At 38.1% G+C, this 24,261-nt stretch overlaps 1 protein-coding gene across 1 annotated transcript in view; it reads left to right on the top strand.

Annotated features, from left to right (window-relative positions):
• Positions 1-24,261, top strand: part of Taf1 (TATA-box binding protein associated factor 1) — an 818,869-nt gene that overhangs the window by 89,589 nt on the left and 705,019 nt on the right. The window contains exon 6 of the mRNA XM_090374096.1: positions 4,301-4,480. Coding sequence (XP_090230222.1) covers positions 4,301-4,480 — 180 coding nt within the window. The remainder of the gene's footprint in view (positions 1-4,300; positions 4,481-24,261) is intronic.

Below are 24,261 nucleotides of genomic sequence, written 5' to 3' on the forward strand. Positions count from 1 at the left end.
TTCTTGCATCATATGCCTATGCTAATGAAGACAGTATTGAAATACTGTCTTCATTCTTTTTTTTTTTTCAAGAATTCATCACTCTCTTCCATTTATCCTTTGAAATCATATTATTGTACAAAATTGTATTGAAAACCATAGAAATGTACAGAAGAATACTCGAAGATGAACACCAATCTGTTTAGTTACTAATAAGATACATATATGCTAAAATGTACCTGAATATGGCAAGTTAAATGCTGTTATATATAGTTTATTTCAATACAGTTATTAATGCTTTGAAATAATTATTAAAAAAAATTGCCTTTTGCATTATATGCACAATAAAATTTTCAATCTGTATTAGAACCATTGTAATCAACTAAGGCTGTATGCCATAATCAAGTGCTTCATATACCACAAGGTACTTTTGGAATGTTATTTACCATTATGTCATCGTTCGATATCATGTTTATATTGTGAAAACCAACATTACAGCATTAGTCAAGTTCCTGTTGTTGCAAACAGTTGACACATTACCAACTTTACATTGTGATATATAAAAATATTTCAGCATTTATGGTATTAATTATAACATAAAAGTATGAAGCATGAAAATCAGCTGTAGCTTTCTTGAACTAGTACGAAACTTACCTTCTGTTTTAATTGTAAATGGATGTATTCAGAAAGAATGAAATTAAAATAAAGTGGTAATAATTCTGTTACGTGTATTGCATTATATTATATATATATATATATTTATATATATACAGTAAACCCCCGCTATTCGCGATCACTGATTTAATATAAAATGAAACCTAAAAAAATGCGAATTTTAAATCGCCGTGAACATTTTCCGCCATAAAAAAACATGGGCGTGGCTAAAATCATCTTTCCCGGTCAAAACAGCGCTCAGTGGGTGGGGGGAGAGTGTTGACAAAATCGCGAGCATAGATGTTTCTCGCTAATCCTTGTTCAGTATGTGCTACACGCTTGTCATGGAAGGTTTCATCATTTGCTTTTAATTTATATGCTTATAAATTGAATAAATTTATCAATTTATAAATTGATATGCTTACAAAAGTGAAAAATCTACCATTTTGCAGTGTGTTAGTGTAAACAGACTTTTTCTAGTGTGTTAACGGAAGAAAGTGACTTTATTGTGGACAAATTCTTTTCTACCCCTACAAAAATATGGTTACGAATAACAAGGGAATTGTGAAAAGATCAAAGAAGGTGATGACATTAGCGAGTAAAATTCAGTTATTAGACAATTTCTAATGGTGAAAGTGTCTCGTCATTGGCAAAACATTATAAAATCAATAAGTCAACGGTACGATCAATCAAGAAATCTGAAGAAAAAATCTGCCGTAGTGTCCGTGAAAACGCGCTAATTGCTTCAAAAATTTGCTCTGTAACTCGTGATGTTAAATTAGAAAAAATGGAAAAAGCTTTAAATCTGTGGATAGAAGACTGAACTCAAAATAAAATTCTGTTAAGTTCACTCATCATTCGTAAAAGGCAAAACACCTTTATCAACACTTTAGCAAAACTGGTGATAGAACTGGCGGGATAAGTTTTTTAGCTGTAGCAAAGGTGCTGGATTGAAAGACTTGTTTGAAATTTCTAGTAAATATTACATTTAATATTAAATTGTTTCTTATTTTCATTTTGATGCCTTATGCTTGCATTTCACTATGTACTGTCTGTATATTATGAAGTCATATTATGAAGGTACATATAATACATACATAGACAAAATTTTAGACTAGTTTTTCTTATATATTTCATACTTTGGAATGGAATCCCTTTATTACTATGGGAGCCATAACTCAGTATTCGCGTTTTCGGTATTCGTGGCATTTCTCAGGAACATAACCCCCGTGAATAGCAGGGGTTTTCTGTACACTGAATTATTTATAGAAAGGACCTATGGTACTGATTATTTTTGTCATTATGTTTTTTTAGTAAGAGCTTATAATTTTTTGTGGTATTCACCTTTGAATTCATATGGTTCAAAGATATGAATTTAAAAATGTCCCAAGGAAAAAGGAATACACTTCTCTTTTCTTAGGTTGTCATACGTAATTGAAACCATGATGTGAATTTATGGAAGACTTGCGTGAAACGTCATTAGTTGGTTATTTCAAGGAAATGAAGTGTGTGTAGTTTTATATTTAAAACTTAACTCCCAGGATGCACGGCTGAATTATGCGTTCTGGCAACCCAAAGGTCGCTGGTTCGAATCCTGCCTCGGGTTTGGATCAGAGTAAATGCAAAAACTTTGTGAGGTGCATTATGGCCACAGAAGCTGATACGCCAACAACTAACAAAAAAAAAGAAAGAAAAAAAAAAAGAAGTATGCATTGGAAATTTTGTGTGTGTTAAACTCCACATTGATGAAAGGTTGGCTAGTAGTTTGGTATTAAGAATCACATTTTCCGAGTTCTTACGAAACTGTCCAGTGGTTAAAGCTTCATATAATAATAATTTATGGCTTGAAATTGAATTTAACTTCATTAAGGTTATATGCTGAGTCTATTTGAGGCTTATGTGATTGTGCATGTTGGCTAAGTTCTGTTACAGAATAGTTTGATTTAAGACTATTTTTGTGTTAACAGGCTATAATATTTGCAGTCTTGTTTGATTCATATTCTACAGTTTTACTGCCTGTATAGCATGCTTTACAGTTATGTTGACATTTGTTAAGATATATTATTTATATCCTGAATGTTGATATTTGATAAGGTATATTATTTATACCCTGAATGTTAAATGTATATGTTTCTTTATACTTCTTAAATAATCTGTTATGTGAATAAAAAATCAGAATTATGTCAGTACTAGAAAATATGTTACAAAGCCATTGGGCTAGCTGACTGTGATATGGAAGTATGACTTTAATGGATTGTTTGTCTTTAATATTTAACTGCTTTGAATTGGAAGGATTATTTATACAATTTCTTGCTTCTGAAATAGTAATATGTATTAACTGAATTGGAATTGGGTATTTCCTTTTTGTAAAGGCAATAATTAACATGTTCCCGCCTGGGTGTTTATTTAACATGAAGCCTAAGAGACAGATAGACTCATGACTTATTTCTCAAATGATGACTGTGTTTTTTTTTCATAATTCGGTTCATTTAAGTGACAAATAACATGGTATGTGCAAGAAAAACAGATTGTCATTTGTTTTTTGTGAAAATTTAATAGCAACCCACCTTTTCTTGAATAGCGACCCACCTTTTTTTGAAATAAAGCAGCACAGCTTCTTTATTTGATCTTTATCCCAAATCTGGAGTCCTCCAGTTTTGAGATGAAGCAAGTTGGTATGAAGCTTTTATGTAGCATTGTGTTGATATTGTAAAGGCATTCATCTTGTCACTCAGTAGGGGACAAGAAGGATGCCTCTTCTGATTTTGAATCAGATTCACATCCTTTTGATCTTTAGAACTTTTGAATGCCTTGATTTATCTCTGCAAGTTTCCTGCCATAGCAAACCCAGAAATTTTCACAGTTTACGAATACAGCTAGTTTCTTTTATTATCAGTTGGTGGAGACATGCTGTGCACATAAAATTTTCACAAGATTTTTTCAGTGTTATTATTCCTGTTTTATAGACATTCTTCTCCATTTCTTGGCTCTCTAGGCTTATTTTGACATCATTAATAACATTATTACAATCAGGTATTACGCATTACTTTTTTCATGTACCTGAAGAAATGGGTGCTGCTAGTTTGTCAGATAAAGAGGATGGGGAGAATTTTTTTAGAAACTGAAATATTTTAAAAAACTGATGCACGGGGCTATGTTAGAAGCTCAGCGCTGAAAGTCCTAATGTTGACCCTCTACATTAAAAGTACAAATTGTGTATCTGCTTCATTTGTATATAGTGCTGTCTCTTCTGTGTTTATTTTTTTTTTTACCACCATGCACGAAACAGATGTCATCACATATCTTATCCTTGCAAATTTCATGGGATTTAACTTTTATCACTCCTTGGAATTGTCTGCTTCACCAGAATGGTTATACATAAATTTTTCAACTAACTCTAAAAAATGAGAAAATTTAATAACAAGAACTTTACCACATGAAATATTTAATTAATTTATTGTATAAATTTTCTTACTTAGTAGTATTTTCACATAATGTCCTTCTGAAGTTTAATTTAGAAAATATTATTTTGCGAAAGGAATTTAAAGACACTTGGACATTTATAATAACAATTTAATTACTAATAAATGTACCTTTTTAAGCCATGCACTTATCAGTAACCACTCAAGTATAATTTTTTTAAAGGTTAAAAATTTCAATTTTGCAGTTAAGACTTATACAGCCAGAAGAATTGCAGTCAGCAAACAACAAGAATGAGTTCTCTAAGCCTACAGATCAGTCTCCACATGTAGCAGAATGGCGTTATGGCCCAGCTCAATTGTGGTATGACATGCTGAACGTTCCAGAAACAGGAGAGGGATTTGATTATGGCTTTAAGTTGAAAGAGGTAAAACTTCTGCACATAAATTTATTTGTCTCCTTTTCGCATGATGTGGTTTCCTGATTGTTATATAATTTTAATATAAAAGTGTCGTATCTGTCCTGGAAAGAAGTTTAAGAAATGTTGTAGTTATGAATTAAATATTTGATATTCCTGATGTATCTTTGTTGGTGGACATTCTCCTGTGAAAGAGAACTAATTAAGGTAGAGAAAATATTTCACACTATGTATAATTAAACCAGTAACCCAGATAGCAATGATTTTATATGACTGTCTTTTGTGATTGTTTGTAAGTGTTTATCAACTTTTCGAATTATGTTGGCTTGTATAATACCTCATAAGGTTGCCTATTATGCAATTTAGTTTACTAGTTTGCATGCGAGAATCATTTGTTTAGTATTAGTAGTTGCAAAATGATGCAAGGAAGCAAACTTGTATGGCATCAACCAAAAAACAAAAAAAATTTACCAATTTTGTGTGCCCATCCGTTCTAATAGTTTCCCAGTATTTTTAAAGCATTAAAGCACTTCAGGTTGTTCTTCTCACAGATATTTAGTTTCCGCATACTGCAATATACAGAACCCAAGTCTTTCTTGGTAAGAGTACTCTTTTTGTTCTCCCGACTAATCTTATTGATCTTCTCTGCACCCATTCCATAAGTTCTACATTTTTCTAAACTTAAGCTTCCAAACCTGTATGCAGTATTTAGAATGCAACCAACTACAGCTTTATACGTGGGATAATCACCTCTTTGTACCTGATGGAAAATGTAATTTCCAGCAGACGTTTTTAAATAAAATTTCTGGTACATATCATCTAAGCTTCTTGTTTCGAAGTCCGAAGTGCTTTTAATATCTATAGTTAAAGTTTGAAATACTATGTATGTGTTTGAAATTTCAGAGTTTGAAATACTATGATGTATGTGTTGGAAGTGCCAGAGTCTAAAATACCATGTTTAAGTCTGATCTACACAAGTTCCATTTTATGTTAAATTGCTGTAGGATTGCTGGGGAAAACATTTCAACTCAGATCTTGAAATCAGATAAATGTTTACACTTTACTGTGTTTGATTTTTGATCATGGCGATCATTCTTCTTGTAGTGAATACCGTGCTGAGGCTTGGGCTTTTGTTCAATTTAGAGACACATACTGTGTTTCAATTCTGCTCAAGTTGCTAATTTTTGTTTAAATTGTATAGAACAGGTGAATCTTTTACATATTTAAAAATCTGAGGCATCTGCCTGAATAGATGTTTCAAAGTTACTGGCTTCTTATCAGCTAACAAGTGGCCTCTATTAGCAAATAAAAATAGAAGGGATTATTAAACTAACATGTATTTTGATTCTTGCTTTAAATACTGCAGTGCTACCTAAGTCAATTAAAGCAGGATACATAAACCTCAATATCTGGCTATACATTCGAAAGTTCTTCCACTGCTTGAAGTTCCAGAGGTATGGTTGTTCGTAAGCTGTGTGCTGTAGAATAGCCATATGCATTATGTGTAGGCCTTGTGACCTGAAACTATGCAATTTGAAATGAACGAATAAAGGGTCAGCATTCTGCCTACTTCAGAAACTGTGAACTTTGTAAAAGGGGAAAAGCAAATGCTATGATGCAAAGCAGAACATAGTTACTTAATAGGAAGGTAGAAAAGAATTATATCATTCTTCATATTTGGATCACGTCAACAGAAGGCACATTTTAGACTCAAATTGAAGTAACAGTTCCTCCTCAAGAGTTTTTGATGTGTTCACTGTCCAGACTGCACTCACATGAGCATTCACTGAACACCCCATACCTAAAGCTGACAGTGTGAAAAAGAAAGACAAAGAAAAGCTTTATATCGTGAACCAGAAAGCCTTAGATGAAAAGACCCAATCAGATGAACCCATGATTGAATTATTTTTTTCTGAAAATAATTCAGTCATGTTCTGTCATTCATATGTTCTTTTGAACTGATGGACACAAGTAAATATCTTTTCTAAAAAAAGACAGATCAATAGCTGAAAAAACAAATTCAGTTAGTCAGCGGAAACAAACAATCTGATGGACAGCCCAAACCCAAATAATGGGCACTGTCATCAAGTGGAACTGCAGGGCTTTCTATCAATGAAATAAATATATATATGACCTTTTTACACAGAATTCCCCAGTTTCTGCTTTCAGGAAACCTATCTTAAACCATATGATTTCCCCCTCAAAAAAAAAATATACCTGAAAGATCAGATAACAGGCAGTACACCCCCATGTGGAGTTACAGTTCTTTTAAATTTGCATGTATCTTCCCAAACTTTTTAAAGTTGTATTTAACCCCTCTGACCACACAACTTTTGAAACAGTTATAAAGTGCAAAGTGTTTTCGGATCAAATGGCACCAGGGGTTCCCCCATCTCTGCGTAGTATATGTTGTTGTGTGATACAGTACACTGTAAAGGCCAGATATTTAAAAGTGTATGGATATTGTGATGTGTAATGTTTTGTACTGTTGTTCATCTGGCCTTTTAGCTGTTGGGCCCCTAATGAGACCCACCGTTGCCCACACTTGGCCCCGTGGAGTTAGACCAGGTGTACACCCAGTATAGTTATATTTACTCTGGCAGGTCCTGCTACCTAATTTCCTGAGATTTCAGTGGCTAGGACCTAATAAAAAAAAAAGAAAAAAAGGTACTATAATTTATGCTGAAAGGGGGTAGGCCGAATGGTAATAGGGTTGTTGCATGGTTGACTTAAGTTTTTGAGTGTGGGTTTGGAATAATTTTGGTTTCATTAGACGCATTTGCAAAGTTAGAGAGAGGGTGGGGAGACTGAATACTGGTTTGTTTTGTTTGTTTGTTATTTGGTTTTTAGGAGCATTAGTAACTAAGGCCATATTGCTCCGGGAATATGCGGTGGTCATTCCCTTGACCTTTCCGCATCCTCCGTATTTGGTGGTGAAGGGCTCGAACCCTTGAATACCAGGGGATAAGACAGAGGTGGGGCCAATAGAGAAGGTGACTCCAGATGGTCAGTGAGGCATTCCCATGCCCCACCAGAAGGAAGAAAATGGAGTGACGAGGAGGGGAGGAGACAATAGACTTCTTCTTACCCCCACCCAGGAAGTAGGAAGAAAGTACCGTGCAAGAGTGCACTGGTATGGGGAGGCCAACGACCTTAGCAGCAAGCTTCAGCAATAGTCACGTCCAGTGAGTTTGTGAGGTCGCAGCCACTGGTGTCAGGTTCAGGAGATGTGTAGTCAAGTCTGACTTGGTGATCACTGGTGTCTTCTGCCGCAGAGGGATCTTGAGACAGTGGACTGCGTCGATTCCGTGTCCGGTCCTGAAGGTCCTTAGTGTGGTTATCTCAGTCTTTCCATTTGAATGTTTCTGTTCAATTAGGTTGAGTTGTTTCATTCAGTTACTGGCTTTAGTTGTGATGAATAGCAATGTGTCCTCCCCCTAGAAAACACCTTTTGTGCAAACTTTGTGAAGGCCAGTAACTCCTCCCTCGAGTTTAGAAGGTGATGCTCCAGTCCTGCTGGTAGATATGCGAGTTCTGTCATAAGTCGACAGCGGAGGTCGTCATAATGATCACAGCTGTACATAATGTGGGACCCTGTTTCTGTCTCTCCACACACATGTGCAGAGGAGATATTCCGTTATTCAAAAATAAGTTAACTTGGCATTGAAGTTACCATGGCCCATCAGGAAAAACGTAAATAGACCTGGGTGGAACCAAGAGGGGGGGCTATAGGATACACACATCCGACTGTAGGCAGAGGAACTTCCTGGTAATTTCCCCTTTTGTTGAAGCAGACCACCTTTCCTGCCATGCCTGCTGCACATGATTCTCAAGTCTGGTTCCTCTTTCTCTTCTGTTCCCTGCTAGGTTGATGGTGTATTCCCCCAGAGTGTAGGATAATCCTTTGGTCAGGTGGTATGCCATTCTGCAGCATATAACTTCTTGGTCGAGGGGCAGGATCCCAGCCAGGACTTCTAGGGCATGCATACTAACAGTACAGCAGGCACGGGTGATGACCAGGAGAATTGAGCATTGTATAGTGTCCAAGATCTTTTTGTTAACCACTTTTGTGGCTCTATGGAACCACATGGGGGAAGCGTACGTAATTGCCGGGATGAAGAAGGCTTTATAGTACAGCAGGCCCTCGTTATAACGCGGTTTGCTTTACACTGATTCGCTATAATGTTGTTCTTATATTATAACTCGTATCTGACTATAACGCTGTCACAAATCACTATAATGTTCTTTTACAGATTGTATTTTTGGCATATTTAACGGCGCCTCCGTAGCCAGGTGAGCAGGAGCAGCAGTGCATAGCACACACTTCTTGATTAGACTGGGGTTCGAGCCCGTGACCACCAAATACGAAGGATGCGGAAAGGTCAGGGAATGACCACCACATATCCACATATTAGCCTTAGTTGCTAATGCTCCTAAAAGCCAAATAACAAACAAGCATATTAAACGAAATTGTTTCATTTGGAGTTGATAGTTTGAAAATGAATAGCAAAATAGCATTAAAACGTTTCCCACGCCGACTTGAGAAATTTTCCCACGCTCAGTGAAATTTTCTTGCACGCTAATTTAATTTCAGTACAGTGACTCGTTATGTAGTTCCAAGATCAACATTTTAAAAAATTATTAAGTATATTGCTTGTAATATTTGTGTTATATGCATTTAATCTCAATACAGTATTAGACATCATGGGTAATGGACAATTTACTCGAACATTGTATCATAATTAATTAACTATATAGTATTGGTGTAAATACACCATAGTTAACCCATAAACTTGAGCTACATATGTAGCATAAAGGGCATCGTTTTAATTGTATCTCATATTGTGGTTGCCTTCGCAACAAGATAGCTGCTATTGCATTACTTCAAATAAATAATGCTTCTCTAGTAGAGAAGACTACTGCTATTTATTTTCAGCAGTGCCACCACCTAGACGATCGTTTCAAAGCTATTGGGCTTCATCATCATTGGGCAGGCAGGTACCCAGGTAATACAACAAGCGATCACAGTTGCGAAGTTATATCCACAATATGAGAGATGCCAAAAGGGTGTGGTAGTATTTTGAAAACGAAATGCACAAGGCATAATCCTTATGGGTTTTGATAATTAACTATATAGTATCGGTGTAAATACACCATAGTAGTCTTCTCTACTAGAGAAGTGTTATTTATTTGAAGTAATGCAATAGCAGCTATCTCATTGTGAAGGCAACCACAATATGAGATACGATTAAAACGATGCCCTCTACGCTACATACGTAGCTCAAGTTTATGGGTTAACTATGGTGTATTTACACCGATACTATATAGTTAATTATCAAAACCCATAAGGATTATGCCTTGTGCATTTCGTTTTCAAAATCATAATTAATGCAACCAACGCAGTTACATTTTTGAAGAGTTAATAATGGCGGATAAGAATGAAAAAGCAACAATGTCTGGATGCTGTATGAAAACTATAAATGTAAGAAAAAGACTGAATTTGAAAATTAAATTAGACATTTTGAAGCGAATCGATTCCAGTCAATGACAAGCGGATGTGTGCCATAATTTAGGACTGGCAAGTTTAACTGTAAGAACAATTATAAAAAATAAAGAATTAATTTTGGCAGCGGGAAAGACAGTTGTTCCACTCCAAGGAACTAGGGCTAGGCCGGCTATTGAAATGTAGAGACTTGAACTAATTTTATTGAAGATAATATTCAATACAGAATTAAGTTAAGTTAAATATTATAAAAAAAAAAAAAATAGAGAGAGCGAGATTAGCCTATATGATGATCTGAAGAAAATTCACCTAAAAAAAAAGTGGAACCATTTAAAACTAGTAAGGGCTGGTTGAATAGATTTAAAATCCAGGGAGAAGCCGCAAGTGCAGATCAATGAGCCAAAACTTTCAAAAAAGAACTTGTTAAAATTATTGAAGAGGGGTATTGTGTGTTATACTTCTCAACAAGTTTTTAACATTTTTAACATAGATGAAGCAGGACTTTTTTGGAAATGAATGCCTAAAAGAAGTTTCATTTTGATAGAAGGAAAAACAGTCCAGGTTTCAAAGTGGCGAAGGATCAGTTGACTTTATTGTTGGGTGGTAATGCTGCATGGGATTTAAAATTAAAACGCCTTTTAGTTTACCAGGAAGAGGGCCAAAGTACAACCCAAAATCTACACATTTTTCATTATTAAATTCATCAATTAAATTAAATCAATTAAAAACAATTTAGATCAATTAAATTCATGATTTTAATTGGAATTTTAAGTTTAATTTTGATACGTAAGTAGTTACCACATAATTATATACATATGTAATTCAGAATATTTTATACGTACAAATATTTGAATATTAAATATTTTGACCGAAATTTGTGCATCTTTTCACTACCGTTTATTATTGATTAGGAAATATCCTATGGCACCGACCGCAACTCACAAATACATATGTTACCTTATGGGAATGCGGCGCTCGCTTAGTGCAGTTTAACTCAGCACTCTGTTTTTCCGGAACAAATTATCAGCATTAATCGGGGTCACCTGTACAGTGTTAGTGTGCATTCTTTGAGCCCCCAGTCCTTTCTTGTTATTCTGGCTATTAATCCGGCATATGTTCTTATTTTTTCTCTCAAATATTTGAGATGAGGGTGGAAGGACAGTTTGGTGTCTAGAATGATACCTAGATGCTTCAGTTCGGCGAATAGGTTGATTGTCTGGCTATGGATTTTAATTTGTCGTGGTCTTCTTAAGTTTAGGCTGCCTTTCAACAGTATAGATTTAGTTTTTGTAGTTGATATTTTTAAGAAGTGGACAGTGGGCCCAGTCTTGAAGGAATTTAAGTGCTAGGTTTGCATGGATTTCCATTTGTGCTCAGCTTCCAGCAGCGACTGTCAGTATTAGATCGTCTGCAAAGGCCTGGGAATTTACTTCCCCCAGGTCCAGGGCCAGGAATTCGTCTAGGATCATATTCCAGAGCTGTGGCCCTAGAACTGAACCCTGGGGGCAGCCCCTGTAGAGTGATCAGGTCAAATTATTATATGGTGCTATTACCTGGATTTCTCTGTTGGTTAAGTAGGATTCCATAACTTTGTACAAATTCATAGGTGTGTTTGCCCTTCTCAGTGTAACTAGGATGCTTGGCTGGCTACCAAATGGCGTCGAATGCCCCAGCGAAATTGACTGAGATGGCAAGGAAATATTTTTTGTCAACCCCGCTGCTGCCCTCAAAAGGCCACTCGGGACGTCGATGGTAGAAATTCCTTACTTGAATCTATTGTGTTGGCATAGTTAGTCCAGCTGTTTCGTAGTGGTGAGTTATTCTTTTGCCTATCAGCCTTTCGAATAGCTTACTTGCCACTTGGAGCAGGGCAGTTGGCCGATAAGAGTCCCACTGTTCTGGAGGCTTTGAAGGATTCCTGGGTATGAGCTTCACGGTTGCAAGTTTCCAGTCGGATCGGTAAGCTTCTGTTCTTAGGCATATGTTGTGTAATCTAAGGAGAAGTTCTGGGATGGTGTCCACTACCTTTTTTATAATTTCCGGCTCCAGAAGATCTGGGCTGGGACATTTTCTATTTCTTATGAGAGCCACAGTGGCCTGCAATTCCTCCATGGTGAAGGGCTGTTCTATTTGCTGTTTGCTTCATTTTCTCTACATATTTGTACCTGTTCCGGTAACGTTGGGATAGCTGGTTCATGATAGATCTGGTTGAGTATATTATCGATAGACTGTTCCCAGATAGTGGCTAGTGCACCCTGCGAGGTTTGAGTCGCATTTATGTATTCTTCTCTGGGGAGTTTGTTAGTAACAACTTTGTAGACTACTCCCCAGGGATCGGCGTTTCCAGTTGTGTTGACCAGGTGCTCCCAGGCCTTCCTCTTGCTTTTGCATATCAGGTCCATGTAGTTGTTTCTAACAATATTGTATCTTTCCCTTAACAGTCTTACTTCCGGTTCCGGCCAGATACGTCTCACCCTTTGAAACTCTTTTCTTGCCTTTATGACGTGCTTTCTTATTGTTTCAATTTCACGGGTCCACCAGGGGACTGCGCCCGAGGTTGGAATCTTCCTCTTCATGGTTGTTTCGCTAGCATTAGTGATAATTTTTGCGACCCTCCTCTGGATCTCATTTGGTCAAGTCGTTGGTCATCCTCCATCCAGTGCCCCACCGCCTGGCACAGCAGCCTCCCAAAGAGTTCCCAGTCAGCTTTGTTAACCACAAAATGGTTCATCACGTGTCTGACTACTGGAGTTCTGCTAACTGTCTGGTTGATTCGGTAGGTAAGCACTCTGTGGTCTGACGTTGTCCAGGAGTCTTGGACTGCCCAGTCTAAAATATGTCCAGCCATGTTGGTGGTTGCCAAGGAGACATCTATTTTGGCCTTCCACTTAGTGTTACAGAAGGTCGGTAAGTGGCATGGTTGATTTAATACTACCAAAGGAGAAATTACCAGGAACTCCTCAAGTCTCCACCCATTATGTGTGCCTTTCCTATCTGGTGTTTGACTGTCTCAGGCCAGGTACAGACAGTTGACGTCTGCCCCGATGATGATCTTCTGGTTGGGGAGTGTATCCATTAGTGTCTGCAGGTAGGTAACTGGTTGCAGGGGTGATCTCCTCTCCTGGCCTGCAGTACAAGGAGACAACGTAAAAGGAGCCTAGTGGTGAAATGATGTGCACACAAGCAGCCCAGGCCGTGCATAGTTGGGTTATTTTTGCGACAGTCAGGTTGGGGTTTCGTACTAGTACTGCAGCCCGCGGGTTCTCCTCCTCAGTTTGCACTATTTTGTACATCCGGGGTATCCCTTAACCTGTCTTGTGTGGGTGTATGGCTCCTGTATGATTAAGATATCAGCATTTTCTTCGTCAGCCTTTCTTCTGAGTTGTTTGGGCACTATCCTGGCCCACTGCACGTTCTGTTGGAATATTAGTAACCTTGTTGTGTTATACCTTTTAGTTCATATGGCCATAGGTTCTAGACTGGTTAAAGCTTTTTGTTTTTAAGAAGGTGGGGCATTTTGGATCTCTAAAAGAATGTGAGTGCTCCAGCTTCAAGGACTTGAGGTTCGCACAAATGGGTTGTTGCTCTTTGTTGGGGTAGTTTTTGTACTCATGCCCTTTGGCATAGCAGTGTCCACAGGTTGGTGTGGCCTGGGTGCATGTATGGGACGTGTGACCAAACCTACAGTATTTATAGCATTTAGGTATAGCCACATGCTCCCAAAATCTATAATCCAGTCTTGTCTGGCTCCTCAACACTTGCTGGGCGGCCAGGGCTAGCCACAATCCAGTTGTGATTCGAGCCTATCCTTGACTTTGTGTAATATTTTGGCTGCACAAGTCTCCCCTGTTCTTCTCCCGAGTTAGGCATTCGCAGGTTCCTTGTAATGATCTCATCTTCCAGTTGTTTAGCTGTGATGTCTTTATCCACATTGAAGACTAGATCAGGGGGGCACTGCCTTTTCGGAGGCTCAGCCATGAGTCCCATCATAGCAATTTTGGTGTTTGTCATAATGTTATCTGTGTCTTGCCTGGTTTCGGTCTCTATTAGGACTCCTACATTCCTTGTTTTTCTTATACTCTTTATTCTTGTTTTTTTCAGGTCATCCTTTAGTTGATTTGTGATGGTTTTCTTCACAATGTCTTGTCTGGGTGCCGTTAGTGTCTACCACTGGTCTGAAGACCACCAGGTTGGGGGGGGGCTCTAAGTAAGGGTTCCTTGACAAGAATAATTTCCATTTTATTCCATATAGTGATTATCTCACTTCTCAGTCCTGTCATGATCCTGCTGGACTTTGCTATTAACACTTCCAGTTGCATTCTTAATGTTAGCATCTGCGTGAGCACTGGGCCATCTGGCAGGGTGGGGTCCAGCGGGGGTGTAAGAGTCCTGCTGTTTGGGAACTGCACCGTCAGCCTGAGAGTTTATTACTTCCTGTTTCTTCTGCTCTGAAGAGTTATTCCTGGTTTTTCTATCACTTTTTGGGACCACCAGTTTATTATTCTTTTTCTTTGTCATGGGAGTTAGTTTAAAATTGTCCATATCTTCAGTCTGGTCAGCAGTCCGTGTGGCTATGGTCTCAGTTAGTAAGATTTCTGTCTCTTCTTCTTGTTCTTCTGTTGAGTCCATGATTAACAGATTAATGGGAAGAGTTCGGATCATCGTGTGTAATCTCTGCTGTTCTTGTAGTGGTTGGAAATGTTGCTGTTTGACATACACCATAAGTCCGTGGGGTCCGGTAGTTCCAAAGCAATCCCTCTGCAAGGTTTTGGGCTATTTCGACCAGTCACGTGGGGGGAAGGGGAAGCCCAGGTGAAAGAATTGTCCCAGAGACTTGGAACTAATTTCTCCGGGAATTTTGGGAGGAGCTAAGAATGATGGCAGCAGTAAGAACAACATAGACTGTCCAGGAAAAAAGTTGGTCCTTAGCCATGCTAGGTCTGTGGTCAGGGAGGGGGAGGGTTAGAAACACAAATTCCTTGGTATTTCTCTATGTACGCAATACTTTCTGTCACAAGTTGTTGGAGCACTATCTCAGCCCTGGAAAAGACACAAGGGGGCACTGGCATTACAGAAGTCAATAGAATATTTTAATGTGAAATATTATAATCATTATATGAGTACTTAAGTTGCGCCAGGAATAAACTGGCTCTCTTCAGTATTGCAGCTACAGCCAATCAAAACAGGGCTTTATGGTCATGTGACCTAACAACAAGGCCTTTGTTCTCAATACATGAAGAGGAAGCAATGGCTGCCTCCATGTGACTTAATTAAACTACTCAAATTGTCAATCAGCCATAAATCAAGAATGGAAAATGCAACCATCATAAAAATATATATTTTTGAATCAGAATAACGGACTAATGTTCTAGGCAATCTTTAGACTAGTAGGAATAATTACAAGCAACATAGTTCAATCACAAAACTTTCAGTCTAAACCAATGGCCGAACCTATATGACGTTGTGATAGTGCAGACCGCTAGATCGAACGTCGTGATACAGGGATTTGAAAATTTCCATATCGATTGAACGCCTTAGAAGATCCGCATAAAATAAGTGTCTTTGAACTCATCATAACCTAGAGGGCTTGAGGAACATAAAATATATCCAATTTGAATAATTTGAACTACTAAAAATCACAAAACTTCACTAATGTTCTAGGCAATCTTTAGACTAGTAGGAATAATTACAAGCAACATAGTTCAATCACAAAACTTTCAGTCTAAGCCGAACCTATATGACGTTGTGATAGTGCAGACCGCTAGATCGAACGTCGTAATACAGGGATTTGAAAATTTCCATATCGATTGAACGCCTTAGAAGTTCCGCATAAAATAAGTGTCTTTGAACTCATCATAACCTAGAGAGCTTGAGGAACATAAAATATATCCAATTTGAATAATTTGAACTACTAAAAATCACAAAACTTCATGGAGCACTATATTCATGCTGCCTTCCAGTGCTTGGTTCAACAGCCACCTGAAACAGTTATAGTGTGAATTACAGTTAAATTAGTATTAGTATTGGCAAAATGATGAAAGGAAGCTAAGTTTATAAAAGCACCAGCCAAAAAAATTTGCCCATTCCTTCCAATGATATTTCTGAACCTCAAAATTATTTTAACTATCGGCTTCCACAATGCTAGGTGGAAGAGTATTTCAACTATCAATGCTGACTGAATACAAATTTCTGCAATTATCTTTGGCAGCCATACTTTTTTCAGTTTATACCTCGTTATCTGTGTGGCATCTGAGAAAGAGTAAAGATGTCAGCATTTAGTTTACCTACTCCTTTTAAAGCCTTTACACTTCAGTTAGTCACACTGTGGAAGTCTAGTTTCCAAAGAATGCAATTGTGTGTGTGTGTGTGTGAGAGAGAGAGAGAGAGAGAGAGAGAGAGTGATTTACATGTCAAAATAGATAGAAAGAAAGAAATATTGCAATACTAGTAGCACAGACTTTGCAAAGCAGAAAACTATAACTGGATTATAATCCAAATGGGAACAGAATAAAGCTTGGAATGTTTTCTGGAAATGCCCATCTACTGACACCCAACTATATTTCAAGAAAGTATCAGTGAAAGCCAAGTATGTGAGGTGAGTTAGTAGAAGGATATCCTGGGTCAGCAACCGGAACTGTTTGGAACAAAATCTGTAAAATAAGTGACAAATATCAGATTAACCCACTATCAGTCGTAATCTGGAAAGGACAATCACATCTCAGATCCTGCAGCAGTGGCCAATGCACTTTGAGAAACTTACATTGGAATATTAGCAAATACCTCTTATATGCCAGCCTTCCAAAGCTATATAAAGATAGGGGCTCACATCTGGTGAGTATGGGCATGGCATACTAGGATGATACCTAGCTCAGGGTCCTGAGCTAGGTATCATCATTCTTCTCTTTCTTGGTGATTCCTTTCTACTTCTCTTTCTCTCTCTCTCAGGGTAACTCGGATTTTTTTTTTTTTTTTTGCTGGTGCAGCATAAGCCTTAGGCTTCCTTGTACCATATGGCTAATAATAATAATAATAATAGAGGTGAAAAATCTGTATCCACAGCAGAAAAAAACTATACAATTTATTTCTGACAGTATCTGAATTACAGAGAGCCCTGTTTCAGTCTGAACAGAGAATGAGATTTATTACATACTGACAACACAATTAGACAGTCGTTTCAAAATAGCCATTTCTTGATTTTTATAACAGAATTTTCCTTCAAATAAATTTCCAGTCAAATAGCACATAATGCAACAGCTTTGCTTTTCCGAAACTAGGAAAAGACCTCTCAAATTGAAGTAATTGTAACCCCAGGGGCTCACATCTGGTGAGTATGGGCTTGGCACACCCAGGATCCTGAGCTGGATATCATCATTCTTCTCTTTCTTGCTTTCTTGGTGATTTCCTTCTACTTACTTCTGACTCTCTCTCTCTCTTTCTCAGGATAACTTGGGAAATTTTTTTTTGGCTGGTGCAGCATAAGCCTCGGGCTTCCTTTCATTATATAGCTAATAATAATAATAACTTCATTGCATTAATTATCTCTTTAGGCAAAATAATGGAAAAAATATCAATACACGATTAGCATTGTTTTTAGAAAGCAGCATTCTCTTGTTTTTATCACAGTTTGGTTTCTGGAAAAGCTGTTTGATGTTAGGCTCTACTTGTACAGATCCTACTTATAGGGAATTCTATACACAACACCTTTCTCAGGAAAGAGCATCAAGTTATGGTCTTTGATATAGAGAAAGCCTATGACAACATGACATTGGAATTCTTAAGAATCTTCATCAATTTTTGACACAGAGGACATCAACTCTTATATGCCCAAACGTTTTACAACACCAAACTTTTATATGTTTGAATACTTACTACACTTTTGAGAGTCTTTGTCCAAGGAAGAGTAGTTCCACAAGAATCTATCCTAAGTGCTACCCTTTTTTTTTGCTATTAAAATAAATATAATAACAGAACAAAGAACTATGTATTTCAATATCTCAAAGAACACTCAGCCTATAGAGGCATAAAGAAATGGCAATAAAGAAAAGGCATAAAGAAATGGCAGAAATACACTGAGTGATCACTGAATTATGACCACCCCTATGAAAACTGAATGCGACCTGTTGACCACGTGAGTTATGAGAGTGCGGAGTTAGTCAACCTACGTAGCATAGATAAGGTGTCAGTGGTTCAGTAGGTAGTAAAATTCTGAGCATGATGGGTAAAAAGGATTTATTGGACATTGATAAAGGACAGATTGTGGGTGCTCGATGAGCTGGTGCCTCGATTTCCCAAACAGCTGAACTTGTGGGGTGTTCGAGAGCCACTGTAGTTAGTGTACCAGGACTGGTGTCAGAATTGTCGAACAATGACCCGACAGCATAGCAAAGGTCAGCAAAAGGTTGATGTTAGAGGTGAGCACTGGGTCCGACGACTCCTACAGGCGAACAGGTGCAGCACTGTTGAAGAGTTGAATACCCAGTACAACATGGAACAATATCTGGCATGACCATGCGTTGCACACTTGCATGTATGGGCTATGCCAGCAGGCGACCCCTACGGCATCCTCTCCTAACCAAGGTTCATTAGCATAAAAGACTTGCCTGGTGCAAAGAGCATGCAAGTTGGAAGTTAGAAGACTGGAAGAAGGTGTGCTGGTCAGATGAGTCATGTTATTTACTCCACACCGTGGATGATCATGTACGGATTTGCCATCAACAACATGAGGTCCTTGATCCATCATGCATGGTATCAAAAGTGCAGGCCAGTGGAGGTGTTTGTATGGTGTGGGACATGTTTCACTGGCAGGAACTTGGACCCCTGGTGCATGTGGAACAATGTATCAGTGGTCTCCACTATCGCAACTGTTGCTGACTGTGTACACCCTGCTATGTTACACTTTTACCCGAATGGTGATGGTGTCTTTCAAGATAACAATGCACCGGGCCATCCGGCACTTGTGCAGGAATGGTTTGAGGAACACAGTTCTGACTTTCAGTGTATCGACTGGCCTCCAAACTCCTCCAGTATCAATCCCATATAGCTTGGTGTATTCAGAAGCATGATAAAGGCATATCATGCTTCTGAATACACCAACACCTCCATACCTGCATTGCTGACCGCATTACACACAGCTTGGTTGGCCCTACCTCCCGAATGCTTCCGACATCTTGTTGAATCAATGCCACTTCGGATAGCTGCTGTACTGAGGGCAAATGGAGGACCTATGAAGTGTTAGTTAGGTGATCATAATTCAGTGATCATTCAGTGTAAATGGTTTCTGAACTCCAAGCAAAAATCCATATGCATACATTTTTGTGAAAAGTGCAACCTTCACTGTGACCTAGAACTCAAATTTGATGGATGGATCATTCCTGTAATACAAAACATCCATTTTGTGATCTTATTTTAGACAGAAAATTAACTTTCCCAGACCTTATCAAACATTTGATGTGGTTACAAAGGAACTGGATGCAAAAAATAATTTTGATATCATATACTTGGATTTCAGGAAAGCTTTTGACACTGTTGCACATGGAAGACTACTGTACAAATTGGAGCAGAATGGTATTAAGGGTAAATTGCTACAATGGATAAAAGGATGGTTGAGTGGGAAAAGGCAGAGGGTGGTAATCAATGCTCTTCTTGGACTAATGTTATTAGTGGAGTCCCACAGGGTTCGGTGTTGGGTCCACTGTTGTTTTGTATATTTATCAATGATATTGATGAAGGTATATCAGGCCCAGTGTCGAAGTTTGCAGACGATACAAAGTAGGGTTGTTAATGACAGTAATGGCAGTGTGCTACTGCAACAGGATCTAGAAAATTTGGGCAGATGGGCTGAGAAGTGGCAACTGAAGTTTAACCTTGACAAATGCAAAGTACTGCATATGGGTAGAAGTAACCCCAGAGAAACGTACCAACTGTGTGGTACTACACTTAAGGTGGTAGAAATTGAAAAAGACCTGGGAATAATTGTGCAGTCAGATATGAAGTTTTCTGAGCAATGCAGACAGGCTGTCAGGTCAGGTCATGGGGTTTTGTCAATGATATAGGAATTTTTCTAGCAGGGAAAAAGAGGTGATTGTCCTTCTGTATAAGGCAATGGTCAGGCCACACCTTGAGTACAGGTCTGGAGGCCTCATTTTAGGAAGGACGTAGATTTGCTTGAGCATGTACAGAGAAGGGGCATCATGATTGGTGAGGGGAATGAAAGATCCTCTTACCAAGAGAGACTTAAGTTCTGCAAATTGCAATGGCTGGAGACTAGGCACCTGCATGCTGATTTGATTGAGGTGTATAAGGCTTTGATTGGGTTGAGCACGCTGAATTCTAATGGGATTCTTCCACTTGTTCAGATTACGAACCTAAGGGGACATAAATTCAAATTAAGGAAAGACAGATGTAGAATAGATGTGTGGAAATTTGTCTTTAGGCAGCGGGTGGTTAACTGCTGGAACAAACTACCGTCTGTCGTTGTGGAAGTTGATAGGTTAAATAAATTTAAGGAGGAACTGGACAAACATTTAGAGGGAATGGTTGTGTGAATTTTTTTTTTTTTTTGGCTGATGCTGCATAAGCTCATGCACTGCTTTCTTTCATCACATGCCACTACTACTATTTGCAATCATGTTTTAAAAAAACTAAACAGTTTGAAGGCCTTATCAGCGGTGACCTGGGGAACAGACTGTTCTGCTTCCCATGGCAGCTTTTCTCTTCTCCAATTGTATTGGGTCCTTCTTATTCAATGACATTTCAGCTTTGGAGCAGCCATGTATTATTCTATAAAACTTTAGCCCAAAATGGCTAGCACCCTTGTCACGGTATGTTCTGTTTAGTTTTAGGAAATTTTTATATATCCCTTATTGCAAGCCTAAATGCAGAAATTCATGAACTCCCACTACAACTGAGAATTTAAGAATTATTGCTAAGTTATGCTGGCCAAGATAAAATTGCTACCATGGCATTCACTATCAGAACAACATTTTATGTCAAGTTGGGAGAACATATCAAAAACATCCAAATTTCAATTGCCCTGCAGGCATATGCTTGAGAGAAGCCGAGTGGTCAGGAGCGAGAGTGCAGTAGCATGCGCTCTTTGAGTGGACTGGGATTCAAGCCCATGACTGATAAATACAATTAATGTTTGTATTTACGATTTATTGTAAATTCTACTGACCTGGTGGTCATACTAGAGTATAAACAAGAATACAGCTGGACAACATCTTATCTTCAGTAGAGCTTCCTCCTGCTATGGAAATTTATGCAATGCTATGTGGTCTTCACTTTCACTCATGGCAAAAATTATCTTGCTTAATTTAAACCTCCAGTTCCATGCTTTGTATAGTACTTGGTTCCTGGAATATACCTCAATACATATTCCAGATCAAAGACTAAAAGGGTAGGAGTAGCTATATGCTTTTCAGATACCACACTTGCCGAATAACTGGCAGAAGTCGGGGTATTTATACAGGGGAATTATAAGCCATCCTAATGGTTCTTAATCTGATCAAACACATCTGTTTCATAGTGCAGTTTTTGCCAGTTCCCTCTGTTGTTCAACAGCCTTACAGAATGGCAAATATTAATGTTATTTTAATTATTAATGTATATTATTTATTTATATCAAAATATTTACTTTTAGATGGGTAAAATAAGGCAGTATATCACTAGTGCATTGACATGGATAAAATCCATATTGACGATCATTGATCAGCTGGAAGGTTTCTAGATGGTGTAGGAGTTGATAGTTAATGGATTTCTCTATTACTTTAGAGATTAGAAGTAAGTGCAGTGGGATGATATTTAGGTGTGAGGGATTTGTTACCCTCTCTTGTAACTATCTGGATATAATCAAATTTCCAAGCAGATGGTAACACACACACCAGTGGAATAGGGAAGTGTAAAAAGGCGACACAGAACAGGAGTAATCTCCGGAACACAGGTTTTGAGAAAAAGTGGAGAAATACCATCAAGACCTGGAGATTTCTTGCATCAAGATTGTTCAAAATTCTTCTGACCTCCTTTTGATGGAAGACCACAAGGTGCATTGAATGGAGTATACTGGAAATGGTAGGAGCTGGTTTCCAAGATCATCAATACAAGAGTTAGAAGCAAAGTAGGATACTAGCTGGTCAGCTTATCTTTAACTGAGGTGACAATAGAACCAAGAGGTTTTAATAGAGGTGGGAGTAGAGATGGTCAAAAGTTCCAGCAAATTGCTTTGGCAAGAGACTGGAATGCTCAACTACCATTTGGACAAGAAGCAAGTTTTCTACTCTTAGCCTGTTCAAAATCTATTTTGGACTGATTAATAACTGCTTTACAGTTTTTTCGAGCTTTGGTATAGGCAGAAAATGAACCTGGAGATTTGGGTTCAAGTCAGTGCAATATGTAACATTCTTATCTTGAACTTGAACAGCTTTAGCACATTTATTGATAAACCATTCTTTTGATCAAGGGTGCACAACCTGGGTGTCATCCACTGGGGGGGTTGCAGAAGAAGTTTGAGGGGTTGCCAGTTAAGGAACATTGAAAAATAAATCATATCAAAACATAATACACTTTTGTGTGACATTGTGGGAACTACAATGTCATTCTAAATGGTAAAAGTATTATGTTTGGGTCTTATTCCTTTCAAAATTCCTTAATTGACAACACTCCCTCATGATCCCATTGTGGTTTCTACAATGTCACTATATTTGATGCAATAAATCAAATGTATTGAACAGTCGGGATAAGCTTTCTGATCTTATCCTCCACCTACAAGGGCTGTTATTGTACTTGTTACTGAAACTTGTTAGTCTGTTTCACATTCTTGGTTAAATGCATGGATAGTGAAGTGTGAGAGAGAGTTTTTTTTCTATTTTTCTGTTTCTGTTTTTCTATTCTTTGTACTATGCCATCATCACTGTATAAATATAATAAATATTACTTGAAACCTATAAATGATGTATTTTGTCATATTGTTCCCTAGCAAATGGATGGGGATTGCATGTCATTGTCATCTTAATTTTGGGGTGGCAAATAGGAAAAGGTTGTGCACTCCCCCTACAAAATCCATAAAGGACAAGATTTTAAGGTGGAGTGTGGAAGATTTTCAACAATAATTTAGGAAAGAAATGAATGAGGAAGTGTTTGGAGGTTTACATCTTTTCACAGATAATGTTGTTCTTTTAGTTTGAATATTCCTGATGTATTAGCAAAGAATACATCAGGAATATTCAAACTCAGGAATAGCAAAGAAAAAGTGGAAGGGGGGACAAGTTGTATGAAAGAGTGAAATTATTAGATATGGCATACTCACAGCAAGAATATACCCAGTTCATTGACATACTGTGGCCTCAACAATTCTCCCCCCCCATATGCGCATTACTTGGACTCCCTCAAGTCATTATCTAGAAGAGCAGAGACAGTGAGATTAAATATTAGCTGAAATGGATGCCTTCTAGAGAGTTACCAGTAGGTTCAGTCTGTGGACTATCTAGTGGCCAGTCTGCAAACACCATTTAGGAACTGTATGCTTGAAATGTATGTAAGATTATATCTCACCATGATGCTCATCATAACCTCAAAAGATATCGATCGTATTGCATTATGGAAGAGATGGGGTGGGGTTTGCAGAGCTTCTGTGGAGACTAAACATGGGTTCCACCACTTCAAGCCTCCAATAAGCAAAGCAATGGTATTGCACTGGCCGATAAGTGTCATCTACCACCTAGTATTGTGTGGTAACACAGAGGGACAGCATTTCTCTGTGTGGTATGGATACCACATCTTGACCCATGTTGGTTCACACCTGGGTGGTCACTTCTGGTATAATAGGTGCAGTATTTGGAGATCTTCATATGGGGGTTATACCCACAGCTATTAACAGGCTAATTAACTTGTTGTGTCTTAATCTGACCCTGCATTCCAAATTCCATAAGATGTTAAAAAAAATGTTAAAAAAAAAATTTGGGTACTCTGAAACTACGTGCCAAAGTGATGCTATGTGCCCAAACTGCAGATCTCACAGTCATACCCAACGACAGAATGAACTGCAACATCACCACTGTGCCCTAATTACAAGAGTAATCATCCAGCTTATTCTGAAGCATGTCACTAATGGAAGTTGGGGGGGGGGGAATACAGAAATATGACTGAAAACAAAGTAACATACTAAGAATTGAAAAAGCAAGTTTTGTTAACTTTGCCATAAGTTACATATGCCTGAATTAGTCAAAACTACAAATCTTTAGTGATTCAGACAAAAGGGATGGTTTCCCTGAACCTTTGATAGAAGAATGGG

Source organism: Mastigoproctus giganteus, chromosome 5 (assembly GCF_048544385.1).
Source record: "Mastigoproctus giganteus isolate SK-2022 chromosome 5, ASM4854438v1, whole genome shotgun sequence".
Lineage (NCBI taxonomy): Eukaryota > Metazoa > Arthropoda > Arachnida > Uropygi > Thelyphonidae > Mastigoproctus > Mastigoproctus giganteus.